Raw genomic sequence first — 23,411 nt, 5'->3', positions numbered from 1 at the left:
TCTCGACATGTAGGTTCTGGTACGTTGTCATCATGATCATGTCCAGTCTCACCCCCGGTAGATCGATTCACGTCATAGTTATGGTTTAAATTAACCCAAATTTCTACCCAACGATTCTTGACAAGTTAGAATTTTTTCTGTATTGCGATGTTTTCTTTGAAAAACCTTGTTTTTTTCTAGTTTGCCATGCTACATTGACGATGTCACTTGTCAGACGCCATTGTTCATGTTGTTTACATTTACCGCGCTGATGCGGAATATGTCGTAAACCGTATATTTTCGATAAATTATAAATATTAGAACATAAAAACCCATAAATATTAGTTTTATGTGTAATGTTTTACTCTTATATATAGTTTTAAATACAAAACTATTCATTTACACAACTTGTCAAATTTACGACATTTATAAGTACGGCGACCCGTTGTTGTCAAAATATGGTGAGTAAACAAGTACCTTAAGTGTCCCTCCACCTTAGAAAACAGACCCAAACGTAACTTCTTTTTTTTTTTTTTTTGATTCTCAGGAAATTCTGGTCTGGAAACCCCCCTCCCTCCCAGTCCCAGAAAAAAAAATCTGGATCTTGTAGGCCTAACTGAATGTAACGTTGATAACGGGGGATAACTCTTCAGAATGTCAAATTTGTCTCTAGATGCAGCATCGGATGATCTTTGATTCTTTAAACTTGAACGTAACCGTTTGCATTTCAGACTATTTTACCCAAATCTATACGAAACTTTGTACTTACCGATTGTCATTATTTATGTCCTGTAATCTTCATGAAATATAATCCAATTAAAACACAAAATGAAATAATTCCTACTGACATATATGCAATGATGTGTATACAACACTAGTAGCCTACTGCACGTGCAGTGAAATCTAAAAATGATAATGCCAATGGTAAAACTAGTACTTAAGTTGGGTACGTGACGCAAGCCCATTGTGATTCAGGTGTTCAAATACATGTATAGCGGAAGAACAAATTGAAAATTATCATTTACGAAAGATGTTTTATCTTAACATTGCCATCTAGGCATATTTCCAAAAACAGACAAATAAGGTGTGTCTGTGTGTGTGTGTTGATGGGAGAGGGGTGGGGGTTGACTACATTGATTGTGTATATGGCAGCTTTCAAGAAGTTTAGAACTGCCTAATCAAATATAAATAAACTTTGCACATTTTGAAAAATTCATCAAAAACGCTTTACACTAATTTGAATAATATTATTTGTTATTGATCTATAGATATGAGAAAATAGATTTAAAAGTTTTAATTATGTGCCAAAAATTTATACCCCCCCCCCTCCTTATCAAACCTAATTTACATCATTAATTTAATTCTGTTGTTTAATTTCAGACTGGTAATGAATTAAGAATATGAAATACCTATTAGATGGAGGCCCATGGGTCACATGGTCACCTCAGCATATTATGCTCAATTTGATAAAACATGTATTATGTAAATTATTGAATTATATTGACTTTTTCCTTGGAAAAGCCCAATATGAAGAAGTCTGCATTTAGAGGCAAACACCTTAGTGCGGGTATTACTGTCTCATGACAGCATCTAGTTTAAAATCTGCATTACTATTTGTTTAAAAGAGTTTACCAGTAGTACAAAAACCGTAATTAGTATTTAAAGAAATAATACGTTATAAAGATGACGTCATATTCCGTAATGCAGATACTAGTGTGTAGTCTTATACAGTTATAAATACAGAATTACGATACTATTTTACTATGTTAAGGAGAGGAAAAGATGTGGGGATTCAAAACTTGAATTAAGCTGGTTTCACTCTGTTTATTTGCATTTATTAGAATGGTATTCAAGACTCTCTCATTTATTTGGCAATGATCAGTTATTTTTAAAAATTTCATAATTTTAATTAAAATATGTATTTTCAAAATTTTCATACAGAGAGGGGTCGATTCACCGATTGCAATACATGTAGACATCTTCACCTGGGACGGTGTAAAACGGAAGTAAGAATTCACCAGGTCATATAATTCAAAGGGAAAATAAATTTAGATTTCAAAATACAATGTTGACACGAGTTTAATTAAAAAATGGAGGGAAAAAAATCATTGAAAATAAAAAAAAATACATCAATATGAATTTTCAATCAAAAAATCGGAATAAATGAAAAAAAATGGGAATGAAACATTTGGCCTCTTATGAATTCATCCATAAAAAAATTCAACTGAACCTTGAAAAAATGTTATCATGAGCAAAGTGAAAGTATATGAGAATATACGTGAAATATATAAAGTTTCCGTATGCCTTTGACAGGCCTGTTTCAACGGTTTTATCTAAAAGAAATCTGAAAGCCCTACCCTACCCCAAAGTCTTAAACTGTCCAAAAAGTGGGGGCACACACCGCCTAATAAAAAAAACTCTTTGCGGTCTATTGGCCTATACTTTATAAAAATACTTGTACAGGAACCTATTATGTAGTACGGATTTCTGTAGATATTGATTCCCCATGATCCACCACAAGTTTGACGAACATCTCCACGACATTGCATGTTGCATTCGCCTTCAGGCTTTTCTACTCTTGATGTAATTGTGTTTCCACAAAAACATTCGTTTGAATTCTATAAAATTAAATAAAAATGCATTGTATTTCTTTTAATGTCCTTTGGCTACCGTGAATTTGAATGTATTAGATTATGTATGTACAGGTATTAGACTAAGTCACCTCAACACCATAATATTTTGTTTTCTTTTCTGAGCAAATGTTTTTACACTCTGTTACAGTCGTCTTATCCGATGTTATAGGCCCATCTTTCAAGATTCTCGACCACTGATCTTCAAAACAACCTAGATATCCTTTAAAATAGACAGAAACAAAATATTGGACTTGATATAATAAGACTGTTTAAGATTTAAAAATAATTAAAAGATATCACGACTGAAATAAGTTAATGAATGAGGGCTTCCACGAAACAGCTTCTGCTAAGCAGCAGCTAAGTCTCAGTGTAAAGGTGTTTGTTCTAGAATCGCGGAGTAATGAATTTATCCTAACGTCGCCGTTTCAAATCCCACTGTGGGACGTAGCGACGAGTTCTTTGGATGAGACCGTATAAACCGAAGTCCTGTGTAGCAACAGATGCTGACACGAAAAATATCGCTCACTCCTCAATGTCCATGAGTGCTGAGTATAGTTCAAAATTTGCAGCTCTCTACTTGCAAGTGGTTGTGTCTCCAGTTTAATTTAAAAATTTTGAGAGGGACGTTAAACATAAAACAAACGAAACATATACAGCTTAATAATCCTAGTCTACAGTATTATTCATGAATTGTGAAGTAAATCATATATTTTTGTTTCTTAGTTTTATATAGAAGAATAAATATAAAATTAATGCATATAATTAATTTTCAACGTTTAATGCAACCATTATATTTCTCTGAAAATAAATACGAAAAGATTTGGTTTACAGACATGACAAGATAATAAAAACACAACCGAAACTTTACACTATTATGTGTTTATTGGTTATTCATAGATTTTCAAAAATCGGTAAGAAAGGGGTGCATAAAATTTCTTTATGTGAACAAAGGATACCTTTATCTTCACAGACTCCGGAATATGACTCAGAACAACCAGAAGATATGGAAAACGTTTCGACAGTACCACAGTTGATAGCAAGACAGGCTGATTTTCTATTAAATTCAGTTGATGTCAAATTTGTTGATTCTGGTGTATCTATATCTATGAATATGAACAAGAATTAACCAGTGACTATTTACAACCTCATCAAATTGCCCCCACACCTTTTTCTGATCGGATGAATCTAAACTTTGAAACACTTTAAGTGCAAAGATTATAGGGAAAAGATTGAGTTTAAAGAAAGTTTTGAAAAAAATGCAGAACTTACTTAATTCACCCATTCTCAATATAAGGGCTCAAATAATGTCGCCTCATTTTCATTTAGAAGAAATACCACTGATGTAATTTTTAAATCAACATTATAAATAGTCATTTAACAATGAATAAGAATTCATATAATTATCGATCTGAAAGGGTATTTAAGGAGTTCCAAATTCAAATATAGTAGCCTATTTGAAATGTACGTTACTGTCGCCGAGGCAAATATTATGCTGAATCCCCTCTGTGTAATATATAGTTTTGATTCTCAAGTAAAAATTTTCGGATAAGTTAAACCTTGTATCATATATATTTCTTTTCATAACAATAAATACATTTTCTTAGTGATAATAAATAATTTTTATTGTGCAATGTCCCTGTCGCTTAATTCTATTTCAACCACATTACAAACAAACACAAAGATTATACACCTGATAGTTTTGTTCTCCTTTATTTATTGATGGGCTAAATTTGAAATTTCAAAGGATTAATTACTCCTACTTAGATAATGTAACATGAAATTGAACAATTTGAGCAACTTTTATCAATATGTTTACGGAATGAAAGACATTTTCAATCGTAGAGATAAGAAAGAAATGTACGTTACCTATATTTTTCCATTAAGAATATATATTAAGTAGAAAATATGAGACGACTCTGAATAAGCAAACCCTTGTATCCTGTAAACTGGCAAAGACGTTTTGCTCAACACAATTAAAAATTATTTTTTACATGAAAAGTGATCATTTGAAATGTACGTTACTGAAATGTACGTTACCATGAAATTAGAATTAAGTGAATCTCGCACGAATTTTCATGTATTCTCATACTTTCACACACTCGAATGTGTACACAAAGGAAAGTTTCAAAGGTTGGAGGTCGGCTAAATCCCAAAATTAATGAAAAGAAACGTTTCTGTTGAGGAAAAAAATATATTAAGGTCAATTATATGTAATATAATTTTGATACCTGGAATATATTTCTGAATACGATATGAATATGAATATGATATGCAAGTTCAGATAGTATCAATATATTGCGTGTCTAACGTACGCTTGTGGAAGAGAATTGATTTTTAGTTTGAAATGTACGTTACGTATGGTAACGTACATTTTGCGTATTTCTAACTGACATATTTTTTTATTCAGTCAATGAATTGCGTTTACAGGAGCGAAACAAAATTATCGTTACAATCCATTTGCCAACTGACCACATAAATCCATCTAAATGCACCCCCAATCCTCGTAAATGTGGTAGAAAATTTATTTTTAAGTGTCTTTAATTCATCTTTGGCAACCTTTTTGCATTTTGTTTACTTTTAATATGCGACTTTTCGTCAATATTAATTGAATTGTTGTTGATAATTTAAAACAAGGTATGCATAGGCTTATATAATTGGTAAAAAAAAAAAAGAAAAAAAAAAGAAAAAAAAAAGAAACAAAACAAATAAACCCAGAACACAAGACGGTCACGTACATTTTAAATACTGAAAGGCACACAATACTCAGTTTTGTTTGAATCATTGCATTTTGGGTTATATTTTTCCAGATCTGCTGAAAAGCACGTATGTTTGTGTTTTGACAAACGATGTTGCAACATACTAAATAAAATTGTTAACAAGACTGTCGATGGATATATTCGGAATAGATTTATGTTAAGTTTCAATGGCCAAACACGAGCATTTGTTAGATCATAGCAAAATACGTCTGACTCTTATTTTTTTTTTGTCTGTACCTTTGCACACAGGTAGAAGTAACTAGGCTACGACCGGTGTCAATTTCAGCGAAACAGCACAAAAGAATGGTAATGAACTGAGGTGGAGGGGACTCCCCAATAATATGTGAAATGAGCGTTACCGAAGTGACGTGACCTTCGTGTAGTTGATGACAATAGCCTCGTTTGTTACATTATGATTTCTTATATTACTGCGTTAAAACTCTTCATTGAAATGATTTTCATGTCAATAATGGCTTTTTTTTTCAATATTTTCTTATTACTAATTTACATATCATTACAAGCTTGAAATGTACGTTACCTACTCATATTCTGAGGCAATCGTGTCTTTATAGTGGTGATTGTGACATATAACACAATGTGATTACACAGAGAATCTTTTTTGGAATAAACTGAAACAAAACGATGAATTTTTAGATGAATTTTAAGCTTTTTATTAAACAGAAATATATCTTGAAATGTACGTTACATTTACGTAGTTTTCTAAATCGGCATGGATATATGTTAAAAAAGACAGTAACTACAAAATAGAATTTTACTACATGTACATGTTAAGTTCCAGTATCTATAGAAAATGACAAGATTCCAAACTGATTGCTCATAACAAAACAGAGAGAAGAATTTAAAGCATATGTTTAAAAAATGTTTTTATACATCTGGATCAAAAAGTAACCTTTGTTTTTTGAAAGGAAAAATCAAACGCACGTTCGTATGCCGAATGTTGCTGACAGACTTGGTAGGATGTTCTGGTGTTAAGATGAGATATTCCAATTGTGATTTTAATGACTACATTTTTTTTACATATCTTTTTGGACATTGAAGAAAGAGTAACGTACATTTCAAGCTATATTTTTGAATAAAATCACCCTCTACTTTACCGTCTTGTCATTAACCCATGTTTTAATATTTGATGAAAAAAAATCTGGAAACAAAATCTTCACATACTTTCTTTCAAAGGTAATTGATAGAAAAATTGTTATCTTGAACTTCATTTTTTAAAAAATCAGAGAGGCATTTGTGCCCTTATATTGAGAATGGGTGAATTATGTTAAAACAATATTTTAAACAAATCTGAAATTATTATACAAATATAGCCCTTTTACTTCGTCAATCCATATCGACTTGACAGAAATGTATATCGATGTGCTTTTCTGTTTTGTCGATATATTATAGATTGACCCAGCGTTCTCGATTATTTCAAACTGAACTGTGGCGCAATATTAACGCGAAGTGTTATTATCATTCGATTATTTTGCGAAAAAAATCGGGAAGGAACCGCAAAATAAATTTCAAAAACACTCAACCCTAATGAAACAATTGTTAGTTATTGCACAAATGGCACTTATTATTTGCCAAATTGAATAACAAATTCATTACTAGTAATAAAAGCAATTTATCGATCTTGAACAAGCATGGTGTAAATAAAAAATAAGAATTTTTCCGAAATATATGAATACTGTAAAAAAAAATGAAGTAAAGCAAAATAGAATAAACAAATAAAAATCACACAAACGTACTACTAAGCTAAACAAAAATTGGTTCATCGAATCTGAAATAAAAGTACCAGTAACAATAAGGTTTAACCATTAAACTCTATTTGAAAAAAAAAATGTTTACAAAAGATAATAAAGGTCATAATGGACACAGAAAAATCTGGAAAGTTACACAATTACGCTAAATATCTGCAGTCAGTTGTCTGAAGAGTTATAGGGCCATATTAAAGGTACTTGGGCACAGATTTTAAGTTAATATTTTCTACATACTACACAGTAATATGACGAATTATATATTTTATTAGCATTTCACACAAAAATTAACTAAAAACCTTATTTCATTTAAAAGTTATTAAAACTTCAAATTTTTTGGCGGGTTTGATTGACACATCCTTGCACTTTCACATATTTTAATTTTATTCTTAATCCTTCAGAAAAATGGCAATCTTGTTGTGTTTTAATTAGACATATTAAAACTTTAATCCAGAAAAATAATTTTATTCGGAGTAGAAATGTTAGAAAGCAAAACGCCTTCACAAGTATCGTCATTCCGAGCTAAGTCGTGTGTGCAAATCGATCACACGTGTTATGTACACAGTTTTTGTAAACAAGGCAGGAGCTCTGTTTTTGTTGATGTTTTGATTTTAGCGGGTGCGTTCAATAGTCAAAGTCTGCTCACCACAACTGCACGGACTAAGAATATATTGTGTGTTTGTTTTGCTTTCGAACATGTCTACTCTGAATTTTCTGGATTATAGTATTAATACTTTTCATTCATACACAACAAGATTGCCACTTTTCCTAAGTATTAAGAGTAAAATTAAAATTTGTAAAAGTGCAAGGATGTGTCAATCAAACCCGCCAAAACAATTGAAATTTTAATAACTTTTAAACGAAATAAGATTTTTAATTAATTTTTGTTTGAAATGCTATTAAAATATATTATTCGTTATATTATAGAGAAAAAATTAACTTCAAATCTGTGTCCAAGTACCTTTAAAACGTTAATTTTTCAACATTGCAAAAATATTACCATAACGTACAATACACGTGCGATGTTTGACCCGCCCTTCGAAGCCAATTTTAGAGACGTTGTTCTCTGCAGAACTGCGTGAATCAATTAATACAAAAAAATCGTTTGCAATTATCTTGTCCTATGGAAAAAAAAAGGTTTGTCCCTTTTCATTCGAGTGTCCAGCGAGTTCTAAAAGATAATTGCTTGTACAAGTCAAACAAAGGGTCCTACATATAATGAATTACAAACGGCAATGCATTAGAAAATGAAAAACGGAACGTATTAGTGATGTTCAATGAGTCTATAAATTTGCAAATTTGCAAATTTATCTTACTGCCGACGATGAACTTACTGTGGCGCTAAGATTTAAACTATGGCTCTGATATATTTTAACTGTGGCGCTCAACGATTTAACTGTGACAGCACCATCGCGTTAAACGGCCCATGGAGAAACCTGATTGACCGAATAAAGGGGCTATATTTGTTATAGTATTTTAGAGAGATTGACACAATAAATATTTAAAATGATAAAAACAAACCTATGATTTGATGCACAATTTTTTTTAAAGTTACGGGTTTAATGTCGTCGTATTACCTTATATACTGATGTACCAATGAATTATTGTAGAAAAAACGGTAGCAGATATATCTCTGTATTACTAATATTTTTATTAAAAAAAATGTAAGGAGCACAACATTTATTAATCACCATATTTCAGTAATGGAATTAACCTGCAATGTATAAAGTGTAGGCGTTAGATCCACCGCATTCTGAGAATTGTATGTCACTTGTGTCTTGATTGCATGCTTCATTACAGAAGTTGGATGGAATCGTTCTAGCCAAAACTGGACTCTTAATGCACACACATTTATTTTTCTGCAAAGAATCCATAAAATATTCTCAGTTTGAAAGTATTACTGAAAAGAAATTTACGAGGGACAGGTATTAACGATACAAAATAAAGATGATATGGGATAGCAGACGTAACTTCAACCACTTCTTTATTACCCAAATCAATGGGATGATACCCTCAGAACTTTAAAACTGGGAATTTAGATTTTTCTGAAATTTTCCCATTTGGTCAACATATATGTTGAATTTTTTAAGAAAAAAAATATTTTGCCACTTACCTACCGAACTACTATTATTACCCTGAGTTGTCGGGAAAGAGCAAGCAAACATTATTTCAAAGATGGCCTCATAGAAAAAAATGGGATAATATTCTCTGTAAATACTACCTTAATTCCAAAAATGGTTGAATTTACAGTTGTACACATTTCTTGACAAAATCCAGCTGACAGATAGTGCATCTGGAATTCTTCGTGGTGTTGTACCGCGTTTAAATCATAACAGCCTACAATAAATTGTAACCTTACCTGAAATCTTTCCATATCAAATAAAAAGGGTAAATGCATACATGTATTGCATTTTGAATTTGACACTTGCAGATATTAATAAAACATCAAGCTCTTTCTCTATCTCTCAAACACAATTTACCTAGAATTTTTATCCACAATGAGTGTCGTTTGTATACACCAGACCAAAAATCCACTGTTGAATTGGAAGAGGCATTATATTCTAATGTGTCATTGTTTTTACTGCAATATCGCTGAGCCTCAAACCAATTCCAAGACATACTTATGATATCAACTAAAAATAAAAATCAACATATTTTATTTTAAATTATAATTTATGCCATCTTCTTTTTAATTTGATAAAATTACATACTCTGAGGGCTCTTTAGAAACTATTAAGACAGTGTAGTCATTCTTCTCTCTAAATTTTCTTGGTGAAATTTGGTAGATGTATTCAACAATTTCTAACAGAAACCCTTTTAACCATGGAATGGTAAATATATAAAATATACAAATGGGAAAGGGAATCCGGTTGATCAGGGATTAACACAATAACTAGCTGGGTACATGTAATCAGCAACAACTCAGAGACTTATATATTTAGTGCTAACTACACTCCATCACTATATTACAATAATGCTTATGCGTAAAATACAGTGTTTCCAAGGTACATTCAGTACAATACTTTTCACTTATTGTCCTCTTGTCGCTCTTAGAATACATGTAACATTTAATGTTTTATTTAATATATATGCGCCTCGTATTTAATTACAAATCCGCTCGACCATTAAAACTATAAAAATGCATTTTATACTACATTGTAGCGATCAAATCTTCTTATTTCACCTGTATCTGCTAAATATCCAGTACAAAAGAAGACATTTTTCAGATAATCAAATGCATATTCACGATATGTTCAATCATATCCGCCCCTTACCCTTGAACATCAGATCAGGGGGCCATAGACAATCATAAATTTGACTATCTTGCTCAGCACAACTATGCTTTACCTTTATTTGGTACATACACAAGTTCACAGATGGTTTTTAAAGACTTAACGCGTTTTGACTGTATAATCAAACACAGCCCGTACCCCAACCAGTACTTGTCACCCGTGGGCCAAAAATTTCAATTTTGGAAGAGGCACCTTGGAACATCATAGCTATGCAATGCCATGTAGTTATTTGCTTATTATAAAAAAAAATTGCTTATGACCCTTATTCCTATGGACAAAATACCAGGCTTTATACTTTAGAATCAGTTCAATACATTTTTATTCCAGTTAGAGATTTAGGAAATTTTTCCATTCCAGCCACATTCATACGGGGTACATATATCCGTGAGCGAGATTGCAACTGAACCAAAAAAAAAAAACGGTAATGATTATTTAATCAGGACCAAACAATAATAAGTTGAAACCCTTTACCTCACAATTTTGAATGTGTCTTTTCGGGACAGAGTAGCCGTACATGTATATTTGACCTCAAGGGGCAGAAATTATTAAATCTCTTGCTGTGATAATACATGTAAATAAAATGAATATTCTTAATATCTTTTTAATTGTAAATAGTTTATAGCTAAAAGTTCAATCAAATCAAAGAAGGTACTGTGAGTTTTGCAAAAAACATCAAATGATACAATTCAAAATATGTGTAAAAATATATCAGGAAATGTAACATTTTACATGTTGGTAAGAATATCAACTAAGACAACGTGTAGGTCTAATTCACACAAGTGTAAATACATGTACATATACGCTTCCGAATAATTTCCCTCATCCTAAGTATTTTAGATTTTCTTTTTTTTTTTATGTATCAGTCTCGATTCGAAAGTTACTCTCACAATTTGTTCACATTTTGTTGACATTTTCTCTAATTTAGATATGTAGCCTGCATGTTCAGTCATTATTTCTAATATATTTTACTTTCATGCAAATTACATGAATCAAATAGGTCGGGAAACATTTGTTTAGAAACATTATGACCCAAAGAGTACTAGTAATAAAACCATGCCCTCAAGAGTAGCAATACAGTCAATACTGCTTGACGACGGGTGATATTTCACAAAATATTGACTGCGTAGAACTTATGCGTTCAATGTTCACTGAAATATGTTTAATTGTAATCACAATGAAGTTTTTTTTGTATGTGTCACAAATCTTTGACACAAAATGCTTATGTTATTTTGTTAAAATGTCATGAGAACGCTCTTAAAATCATACAGAACTACTGGTTTGTAATTGACATTTCATATAAGCATTTTTTTTTACATTCCAGGAAAATTTAATTTTAAACAATTGCTTTTAAAAAGAAGTTTAATGATATGCTTCTAAAATTTGAAAAAAGGTACAAATCTATATAAAACCACGATATAGAAATAGCAGTTTGGCAAATATATCAAAGAAAAATGAACCTTTCTTTCAACCAGTGTTCAACGTTTATTGCAGTCCGGAGGACCGGGCTGCTCTATACATATAAGTTTAAGTGTTGGTGTATGGGGATTGAGGTGGGAGAAGTTATTCAAAATTAAAGGTTTTTTAAACAATGAAAAGATTGTTAATCAGACTGTTCTTTCCATTTATAAATTAAAGTACATAATATATTTACATCCATAAAGTGAGTCTGCAAAAATATGCATGTTTTTCGTATTTTTGATATATAAAATTACTTATCTTTTACTATTAAAAAAACGACAGGTCCCTTTTTTAAGAACATCAAATTTTACTTATCGCATAAAACGTACTCTACACAGTTCGTGTTTTATATTCTTAAAGTAAAATACAATTTTGATTATAGGTAATGCATGTGTCTAGTTTTAATTTATATTTTATATAGCCTACATTTACTTGAGGCATTGATAAAGTTTAAAAGGGTATCATTTTCGTTCGATTTTCATCCTACTATAAGTTTTCAAAATATTCTCGACTATCGTCTCCATCATTTAGATGCATGTTTTTTTTACACATAGCGAAGCGGTTTGATGATCAAAACTCATTTCCATTGTTTACTTTATATTTCCCGGGCGACAATTGATGGTTAATCAATGCTTTCTTGTTCAACATTGATATTTGTGGAAACAACGTTGAAGATGAACTTTACGAGATAACGCTCGTTTACTATTGTAAATGTTTGAGTTTTAAAATTAAATCCATTATGGTCTAAACATAAATATTTTGTACACACTTGACAGTGTGTCATAATAAATAAAACAAGCGTGTATCCATGAAAATGTAATAAAACTTCGATATCCATATTTTTGACATTATCATGAAATCAGTATTATGCCAAATATTTGACGTTGAAACAACGCTAAAGTTTCAACATTAATTGCTTCAATTTCTATATGTAATCAAATTTTAACGTAAATTCAAGGTTTAAGGGCAACGTTGATTCAACGTTAAATCAATGTTGATATGCCATAGCATATAGCATGAGGCGGCTATACATCTCATGATAAGATAATTCGTTTGTTACAAAGGGATACAAAATTATCTCGTTAAAATGCCTTTCGTATTAGATAATCCTCTTATGAAAAGTAGAGCTTTTTCGGATGAACGCATCTTTTCTTTTATATAAATATCCTCAAATGTACAAAATAATACTTTACTTCACATTGTTAAAAGTATACTTACCATTCAATACCAGAAGTGATAAACAGAACAGGCAATGCAGCGATGATTTACACTTTTTCATTTCTGACACATCTTTTCTAATCTAAATTTAAAAAAAATGTAAAAATAATAAAGAGTAAGTCATTGTGTTAAGGAACAAATTGTTTGTACTCGGCAATTATGAGAAAGTCGTCGAAATGTAACCACTAAGCATATATAATTTCATCCTTGTTTTATGCAAACAATCAGTACCTTCTTCTTGTTTATATTCAGAAACTTAACAACTCTTCATCCACAACACATCCGGATTGACTGTATATTTCAAATTGCCTCTTAAATATACAAACCCTAATGTTGAAAAACAGTGAATAACAAGTAAAATGTTATGTACCGCAAGTATTATATTTAAAAGCATCTTGAATATCTTCATTCTAAACTCATTTAAAATATAATCCTATAAAATTTATGTAAACTATAGTGGTTACATATTGTAAGTCTCAAGATTGTTACATATAAAAGGAACTTTAATTTGAATAAAAACTTAGTTGGAAAATACAATAAATTTATTTGTGATTTGTTGATTTAAAGGATTTATTTGATGTCATCCCGTATTATTCTTGTTTCGTAAGCTTCATTAAAGTTTTCTTGTTTTGTTTTTACAGATATAGTCTTAAAAGTGCAACAACGTAAGCAAAACAAGGTATGCAAACAAATATTCATAACGAGGTAAATTGTCAATATTTATTGGTGGGTCTGGAACCGAGATTTGAAGTTAATATTTTCCAATGATTTCACTTTAATATATTGACTGATGCGACTGTTAGAGCATTTCACTTCTAAATATAATAGAAGAGTGTTTAGAATTTTTAATGTGCATTATTAAAACTACTTATTTTGGTATGCGTTTGATTGACATATGCACTGTCACTTTATCCTTACAAACTAGGTACTTAGTAAAAGTAAAAACAAATGCACAGTGATAAGTATTTCTAAAGCACATGGCAATAAAATATATAATTGCTTATCGGTTATCAGCAATGCGTCCAGACTAATCTTATAATTCTAAATTTCAAGAAGTTTTTTTCCGTATAGATAAAATGTTTTTAAAAACAACAGAAATAAAAAAGAAAAACAACAACATTTTATTTGCCTTCAGTCTTGATCAGAAAACTACACGTACATATAAAACTTTTAAGATTTCAATTTCAATGAACAAGAAACCAGAAGTCTCTGTCGAGAGTGTAGCTCTACTGGTTTGAACTTGTAACGAAGGCAATGAAAAGTAGCAGTTGAACTTGAAACTTGCAAGAAAATATAAATATAATAAGGATCCTTGATTGTCTCTTTTTGTGGGTAAACTGCAACAAGACAACAACTGTCGGAATAGCATCTTAAATAATTGTACAGAAATTTCAATTTCAGTTACCATGGCAGCATCTTTGATTAAATTCAAAAATTATTGTTAATGATAATTTACTGTTTTTATCCATGACCACTGAATGGCAATGTAAAATTATAGTACTTCATTTCTACATAAACGTTAAAGTTTTCTTATTTCACATTTCAGAAAAGAGAATAGATCCGTCTAGAGTGAGTACTGTTAATCTTAAATTTTTGAATTTGAGAAAAAAGTTTTTCCTCGCTATATAAACACAGCAATATTATAAAAGTTTTATCAAAAAACGAATTACGACATAATATACTCACAAACTGAAAATGACATTCCCGCATATGAATAATGTAGCTCTTATACTAAAGCACTCTGTATACTGAAAGTTGACAATCTTCCAGTCTTTGAAACAGTATACTTCTGATTTCTTTGTCATAAACAGCCCTTAGTCATTTATTTTCGTAATGAATGCACCTGATCCACTTTTAAAGAAATAACCAAGACCGATGAACATAAAAGTAACTCAGCTATGTTAAGGAAGGTCAGAGTTCAAATTCGTATACTGTATAGAAAGTTAATTGTGACGTCACGGATAATTTAACAAGCCACAGATTTAATTAAAAGTATACACGCTATAACTTGCGCCAGTTAAAATACGATTGGAAATTGATATCATTTGTTTATCAATAAAAGTTACGAAAATACTGTAAATTACACCATTAAAATTAAACGCGTTACGAAGTTATCAAATTATAATTATTTATTATCCTGCAAGGAAAAAAAATAGCTATTTTTAAATAAATCCATCACGTGACGCCGTCGCTACTTTTAGATTGATAAATACACGTGGCGTACAAAGAAAACAAGGTAGGCCGTTTGAGATACTACTCACTTTTGACGTGGATGGCAAGCGTCTTTCTCTTAATGGTACTTATCTTTTAATGTATTCAGTATCAACCATCTTCTCTGTTATGACGCATATTGACCTTATATTAATAATTGTTGTCAAAATGCAACATACCTCGTTGTCTGTGATATCCCGTGGACATGTGTTTCTATATATAGGCCTACTGTTTACGCACTTCCTTCATCAATATTCATGAAAAGACTGAATTCTTAATTCCTAGATATGTTTAATTGTTTTGTTATTACAACGACATCTATAGTACAAGTTTGTGGAAAGAATTATTTTTCATTACACTTCATGTGTTTTAAATCATTAATCATTTTGTTTCACACAAAATTCGGGGTTCATACAGCGTATATGACTTTAATGATATTGTGATGCGTAAATAACATCTTAGATTTGTTCATTTTATCAATTATTTATAAAAATCTTGTAAAATTGCAATATTTGATAGCAATACATTTGAGTAATAGAAGAAAGCCACTCGTCAAATATGACGTCATCAGCCTTGAAATAACGCAGTACAGGTGATCAAGAGGACGAGATTCACTGGTTTAAAATAACAAAAGTGCTTAAATAAATATAATATCGTCGCTAATTTTTTAATAATCATTAAAACTAAAACAAAATAATTTATTAAATACAATTTGTATAGAATATGAATTTATCTAGTAGCATTGAAGCTGCACAGGGACAAGGAATGTGGAAAATATCGCTAGCACGATAAGCGTATTCGTGATTTACACCAAAAGTGCAAGGGCATAGGCTTTTTTGTTTGAGCTGATTGAGCTTTGTCTAGTCTAAATAAACGTAACACTACACAAACTGAACAATTACCCCCAATCTCAATATCGGGAGCCATAAATACCACTAAATATTATATTTTCATGACTAATCGATTACAGATTACCTAACCAATTACCGTTTTCCAACCGATTTAACCGGTTACAAAGTGCCATCCCTAGTTTTTATGAAAATACTGTATGCAAGGTTATTTTAGCTCAATGTTTTTTTCGCCCTTTTACACTTGCTAACAATATTGCCCCGTTTTAAATTCGCCCAATCACAGTGCTGTTTAAGAATTTAGGTTGTGTTAAAGCAGTTTTAAATGGATTGTTTTCTTTTTTTTAATTTTGACATTTAATTGTTGAAACTACAATTTTAATTTTTTTTTTAAATACATATTTTATAATCTATTCTTCAAATAAATGTTACATATTTTAAGACGACCACAACCACAAATTACATCAAGCATTCATTATGTTAAATACATTCATATTTTAGTCTTACCCGTTGATAAATTTTGATAAAAAATGCAATGCTGATAATCCTCATCTGAAAAAAAATTAAATTCTTTATCCCGGAAGAAATCGTAGTTAACATTTGCGTTGTATTTTAAACTTCCTGTTATATACATGTATGTGGTAATATTACAACTGTAATTAAAAAAAACTAGAACGTCTGCTATTGCAAGCAATAGCGTACATGTATGTCGCCCGATTGATTGATTGATTGTATATTGTTTAACGTTCCTCTTGAGAATTTTTCACTCATATGGAGACGTCACCGTATGCCGGTGAAGGGCTTCAAATTTTGACCTTTACTCGGCACTCGGGGCCATTGAGCAGTGAGGGATCTTTATCGTGCCAACACCTGCTGCTGACACGGGGCCTCGGTTTTTAAGGTCTCATCCGAAGGACCCGCAACTTTCACTTCAAAGTGCCGAGCGCATGGCGAAGGAACAGTTTCTACCCATTTTTTATCGACTTAGGTCAGTCGCGGTCGAGATGCGAACTCACGACCTCCCGTTCACGAAGCGAGCGCGCTACCGACTGAGCTACCGTGAACGGTTGTATGTCGCCCGAACTGGATAAGACTTTCATTTTTTCATCACTAAAACAATACCCATTAGCTAAGCTTGGACAACCATCAACTCGTATCAGTCCCTATGATGCTTTGATTTAAAAATTAAAGTTAAAGAATTTTCTCTTTACCCCTGTTTCCATGGCAACTATTGACAATTTGCAATTTTTTAATGCAACACGCACAATTACAGATACTAATTATTAAATCAATAAACTTTCATGACGAATGTCCAAGGGACCAGAGAGATCAACACTCTTGGACAAAATTCGTTGCTTTTTTGCAGGTTTCCATGGCAACGGTAGCCATTTTGAAACTGAATGACCACACAATACAATTACAGCCAGTGATCGTCTTTGAGGAAAGTTTCATGAAGATTGTCCAAGCCATCTCCGAGAAACAGCCCGTAGAACAAAAACATGCGTAAAATATTGATCATAATTGCTTTTATCTGTGATTAATAAAATCAATAGAGGCTTCCACTTTAAACTTTTATTTCATATTTAGATGAGTCACGTATTGTTAACTTTTAAATAATGATACTTGCAACTTTGAAGTCAAACATAAAATTTGAATATTTTATAGTTATCTATTTAAGGAATGACACTTATCCATGGCCGCATTATCAAGTATAATCTGGTTTGGGTCAGTTCACACGTAATAATCCGCAAAGCAAAGAATTAGAATAATTCCTTATGATTTAATTTTAGAATAATTAAACATCTATGGATGTAAAATTGTGTTGCTTTTTATGAGTTCAAATTTACCCCGCAATAATACAACCGTAGTAACGGTCTTTCAGGTAAGGATATTTAAAACGTTAAAGTTTTGTGGCACAATATTTGAAATACATTGTCTCAAAAACTCATTAACGGAATTTAAAAAAAAAAGTTCAACCTTTGCATGAAAGATTACGTACGTTTTTGTCTCAATTTAATGCTTAAAGTCTGGCTAAAGAATCAATAATGAGTTATTTTAATTTTTTCCTAATCTTCAAGAGGATCTTTTAAAAATGTTCTTAATAACCGAACTGCGATATACGCTATATCCACAAATATTGGAACGTGTATGCAACATGCATATCTTTATCCATTTTCTTCCCATTGTACTGAACGGGTCTGTATCTGTAATAAAGTGCTTTTAGTTATATTTGACCTCTTTTATTGAACAAAATGCTATCTATATTTTGGTAGGAGCTTTTATAAAATCAGTTTCGTACTTTTTGGATAAAGAAATGTTATCTCTGTGCTTCAGATTAAATTGATAATTAACTATGATTCTTTATGAACACCGAACCATTCATTTTCTCATGAGCTACCATAAATAAGCTGGTCTCCATTGTTACGTCATAATAAACATGCTTCACGTCAAAACTATAGTGCAAAGGATTTTGCTTTAAAAATGACAGTTAAATGGCATAATTTGTTGCAACTCACCAGAAAATCATATTAATATCACTGACAGATATGAATTTAGTTTTTGAAAATTCCTGATATACGTGAACTACTACTCTTCTCGCCAGCATATTTATCATGAAGCGTGTGGCAACGCACTTTGAAAAAAAAAAAACGCACTTTGAACAAAAAATGCAAAGTGCGTTCAGAGTGCACATAACATTTTTTACCATGGGGACACTTGACGCACTTTGAAAAAAAAAATATGCATAAAACAAATTCTAGACTTATCGATTTTAGTTATTGAGAGAATCAACTTGTGTGATTATATCTTTCGAAAAACTTTTATTTACATGTACTTATTTAACCTCACTGAGAACAAAGAAAAGACGAGTAGAAGGTCTCTCAGTCGAACTCTTTTTTTTTCTTTTACATTGTATATAGCCGTCGGTAGCAAATTGAAAGTGGATCCCCCCAGTTTCAATGCCTAAATAATGTATATCTTTGTAAAACATTTGTGTGACTACCCCCTCCCCGATAGAGATGCCTATGCTACATCCAAATATATGTATTTGCATAACTGGTATGACGTTAAAAACTTTCAATAAATTTTAGTTTACATAGAATGCATGCAAACTGAAAAAAAGAAGGACAGTGAAACATTTAAGAGGGAAAAAAATCAAAATATGGAAAAATCAAAATCACTAACTTTGACATCCTGAAGTGACCTCATCACCGAAGAGTTACATGTATCAAACAGGTTCAATTATTTGACATCCCAAGATTTATAACAATATTGAACAAGCCACACACATTTTTTCAAAGTGCGTTCATATGATTGACATTAATTAACGCACTTTGAAAAGAAATTTTGCAAAGTGCGTTAAATTTGGGACCAAATCAAAACACTTTGAAAAATCTTTTCACAGTGTGTAATTTTTTTTAAGTGCGTTTTAACAAAGAGCATACGCTCTTCATAAAATATGGCAGCATGAAGCGTCATAGTTCATGTCCTGATGAACTTTCAAAAACTAAAATTAATTTATTTCTGTATTATGAATGGAACTTTTGAGTGCAGGTTCATGGTTGGAAAAAACAGAAAGTATGCAAATATAATGGTATGGTTAAAAGGAGATGGGTGAATATGACGAGAGATAAGCCCATAACGCGAGAAACATGAATGTGAAAAATTAAATCTCAATTATATCAAAATTTTCCTCAATATTCCATCTAACATTAAAGTATACTTTATGTAAAATCTCTACAACTTGCACCAATCTCATAAAGATTGAAGTTATTTGCCTATGAAGTATTATACACACACAAAAAAGGACAAAACGAGTCATTTTTTCACAGTATAACACTATTAATCGATATGAGTGGGTCTTCTCTCCATTTTTTTGAAAGTTAATCCCCAAAGTTTGCATACAAACATACATATTTTAGTTTCCAAAGTTATGGAGCAAAGACCCACTATACCTTAAAAATATAATTTTATGACCCTCAAGTCAATGGTCATATCACAAACATCATTAAAATGCTACACTTCATCAGGACTTGTGTAGCGTATTGATTAGCGTGCTGGGGCCTGTTTCACAAACGTTTCCTAAGATATGTCGTAAGACATAACTTAAGATATGCCTAAGTTAAAACTTAGGAAGTTCTTATGATTTGTCACAGCTGTTTCACAAAACAATCTTATCTTAAAATTTTCCTAAGTCATTTCCTAAGTTGTGCCTCTATATTGACTAATGAAATAATTTCGCCGCCCTATCTTCAACTCTCAGTGTTTTATATTTTTTGCTTCAAAAAGGGAGGGGCGGGAGGATTGGGAATTGCGTACTTTCAAAGGACTTGGACAGAAGTTTTAACTTAGCAAAGTTTGCTCCTAGAACTAAGCATTCACATACTAACCCTTTCAAGCCCTCTTCCCTTCCGGGCACATATTTTTATTTTTTTCAAAAATTGTTCTACGTGTTATACGTTTACTTTTTAAAATTTGATCTTTATAAGGTATCGATCTCAGGTATTGTTTTTTACTATGCTTTTCTACTTGTCAATAAGTAAATGAAATTAATTCAAAAATGATTGATTCGCATAGTGTACATACGAAAGCCGGATAGGCTCATTTCTGAAAAAAAAAAATTAGCTCGACATAACGAGTTAATTATCTCATAATAACGAGTTAGTATTTCGTTATAACGAGTTAGTATCTCGTTATAACGAGTTAATTATCTCGTTAGTATAATTAATGGCTTAGTTTTATCTCGTTATTACGAATTACTTATCTCGTTATAACGAGTTAATATCTCGTTATATAACGAGTTAGTATCTCGTTATAACGATCAATCAATCATTTATTTTGAATTTCTTCACCATTTTACAATAGCGTACAGAGACTACAAAAAACACATAGATGATGTTATATACAACAATAGGTCGTGAAAGGCATGCGTGAATAAGAAACTAAACAAAAACAAAGAAAAAAAAATGTAGCTTACTATAAATGTGAAGTATGGGAATTTAGGCCGGGGAGCATATTTTATTTATTTTCTTTACAAAGGAGCACAATTTTCTTAGAAAGCAGTGTTTATTGTTATTCATAATGTTTTTGAAACTAATTATATTCTGGAATTTTATGTGTTTTTCTGTTAAGCATAGTTTTCTTTCTGTTTGTAGCGAGTTGCACTTTAATATGTAATGAAACTCGTCTCCGAGTTCTTTTAAATTACAATGGGGACAAATTCTATCTTGTTTTGGTATATTAAACCAACGTCCACTTTCAATTGGTAAATGATGGTTACACGTTCGGAATCTACAGAATGTTATTAAGTCCTTTTTTGATAAAATATTAAAATAGTTTTCAAATTTTAGTTCGTCTTTGTATATTCTATAATTTAAAGCTTTGGTGAGGTTTGAAGGATTGATTGCCAACTTTGTTTGAATTGATCTATTAATGCGAGTTTAACTTTCGCCTTTAACCATTTAATATTAATTGGGTTTTGTTCAAGCCATACATTTGAGAGTCCACAGTTATTTAAGATATTTTTAATATTTTCAAGCCAAACAATTTTCCCTCCTATTTCTTGATTTATAATGAAGCCTAATTTATAACATAAATTTGCAATTTTAATTTCCTTTCCAGTGATTAATTTTGACCAATAAGATATCATGCGCGTTTTTATTTGGATTTCCATGGGGTGTCGGCCAAGTACGCCATATATCATGAAATCGGGGGTTGAATATTTTAAATGGAGTAGAAGTTTACAAAATTTTAGGTGAACCCTTTCTATTATTGCATTACTTGAAAATCCCCAAACTTCACATCCATATAACAAAATAGGTTGCACAATTTTATCAAATAGATCTAGTTGACACTGTATTGATAGGTTATGTTAGTTTTCTCGTAATAACGAGTTAATTAATAACGAGTTAATTAACTCGTTATAACGAGATAAATAATTCGTTATAACGAGTTAGTTAATTCGTTATAACGAGTTAATTATCTCGTTATAACGAGTTAGTTATCTCGTTATAACGAAATGATAAGTTTCCCCTTTATTTCTAAATTTATTAGCAATATAGGAATTAAAAATGGCTGTAGTTTTAATGCCATTGAAGTCAAGTTGATAATTATCAGTCGTACCTAACTTTAAAATTGATATAAAGTTGCAAATTTAATTTGCGATATGGTTTAAATAATATTAATTCTGAACTATCTGGCTGTCAATAATCACATTTTGCTAAGTATAGCAGTCTTTATTTGAACACATTTACACATTTATACGTGAACGTTTATTAATATAAAAATATATATATATATATTATAATAACGTCCTAAAGGAGATTAGATCCAACAATTGTTGGGAGAAACATGTACATGTACTGATATATATCCGGAGCTTGGTTGGGGTTCATCAAGAATCACGTACTTCTCGAAAGTGAACAACTGTTTTCATTAATGTAAAATTTCGTTTTTTCAAATTCTTGTTTAATATCGATTAAAAAATTTCATTCAGTTGTATGAGAGGAGTTGCGGTTAAGAGATGGGTACCCCAAAGCGTAACTGACGGACGGACGGACGAACGTACATACCGATTACTATATACTTTAATAAATATACATGTACCTGTAGATATAAACGTAATGTATGCATGCATGTATAATAATGGATCAAATCATGCATGTTCTTTTTTTGTTTACAAAGGCGTGCTCTTCAAATGATGGGGAATTACTCCAGCATGTGTGCCATTTAATTCGCCAGCTCTAGTGCCCCAAAATGAACGGACATTTTTATATATCTTGGACTAATTTTGACACATTAAAAATTATTAATTAAATCCTAGTAATTCCATGCAAAGTAAAGCAGTTTTAAACTGGAGAGAACACAATCATCCATATACGAGTAGTCCATTGGATTTCTCTACCCAAACACATTCTCTTTCTCCATAAGAAATCTTGGATATGCAGCCGCAATGTTTAGTTTCTTCCTAAGTCATCGATTTACCTGTACTAAAGTTACGACATAACTTAGGAATATCCTAAGATAAGACGAGGTGAGTGAAACGGATAAGTAATGAACTTAGGAAAAAGTTCTTTCCTAAGATATAACTTAGTCCTAATTTAGAGAATGCAACTCAGGATTTTTATTGCCAGGGTTCGAACCTAATGGATACCACATTATTTTTTTTATATAAAAGCATAAATTTTAACGAAAAATTTTCCTCAAAACTTTCAAGATTTCATAAAACTCAGTGATTAGAACTTTACTCTAAATA

The 23,411-nt window shown here is 31.2% G+C and overlaps 1 protein-coding gene and 1 long non-coding RNA gene across 5 annotated transcripts; one reads left to right on the top strand and one right to left on the bottom strand.

Moving 5' to 3' along the window:
• Window positions 1-2,062: 2,062 nt before the first annotated feature.
• LOC134246811 (uncharacterized) lies at window positions 2,063-16,781 on the bottom strand. Of its 4 annotated transcripts, none has more exons than XM_062729163.1 (8): window positions 16,667-16,781; window positions 13,101-13,182; window positions 9,612-9,764; window positions 9,353-9,468; window positions 8,846-8,990; window positions 3,569-3,709; window positions 2,702-2,832; window positions 2,063-2,597 (listed from the first exon to the last, which is right to left on the bottom strand). In XM_062729163.1, the coding sequence occupies exons 1-8, from the start codon at window positions 16,757-16,759 to the stop codon at window positions 2,313-2,315; spliced, it is 1,146 nt and encodes a 381-aa protein (XP_062585147.1). In that variant the 5' UTR covers window positions 16,760-16,781; the 3' UTR covers window positions 2,063-2,312. The 4 variants fall into 4 exon arrangements, with proteins under 4 accessions (XP_062585147.1, XP_062585146.1, XP_062585148.1 ...); XM_062729162.1 differs by having other exon boundaries at window positions 2,068-2,597; window positions 3,569-3,715; XM_062729164.1 differs by lacking the exon at window positions 16,667-16,781 and adding an exon at window positions 14,787-14,933 and having other exon boundaries at window positions 2,068-2,597; window positions 3,569-3,715.
• LOC134246814 (uncharacterized) lies at window positions 13,477-17,724 on the top strand. Its single transcript, XR_009987723.1, has 3 exons — window positions 13,477-13,779; window positions 14,647-14,669; window positions 17,526-17,724. It is a non-coding gene; the product is annotated as an uncharacterized LOC134246814 (long non-coding RNA).
• Window positions 17,725-23,411: the final 5,687 nt, after the last annotated feature.

This window comes from Saccostrea cucullata, unplaced genomic scaffold (genome assembly GCF_032062105.1).
Source record: "Saccostrea cucullata isolate Sc308-1 unplaced genomic scaffold, CSIRO_AGI_Scuc_v1 ctg2115, whole genome shotgun sequence".
NCBI classification, from domain to species: Eukaryota; Metazoa; Mollusca; class Bivalvia; order Ostreida; family Ostreidae; genus Saccostrea; species Saccostrea cuccullata.
Note: the sequence above shows the minus strand (reverse complement) of the source record. Positions and strands in the feature narration are given on the sequence as shown.

Coding starts and splice junctions, on each gene's coding strand:
- LOC134246811 (XM_062729162.1), bottom strand. CDS start 16,759: ATGTTAACTACGATTTCTTCCGGGATAAAGAATTTAATTTTTTTTCAG. Junction 8,991..9,352: donor CAACCATTTTTGGAATTAAG/GTAGTATTTACA, acceptor GATTCTTTGCAG/AAAAATAAATGTGTGTGCAT. Junction 3,716..8,845: donor CTACACTTTATACATTGCAG/GTTAATTCCATT, acceptor TCATATTCATAG/ATATAGATACACCAGAATCA.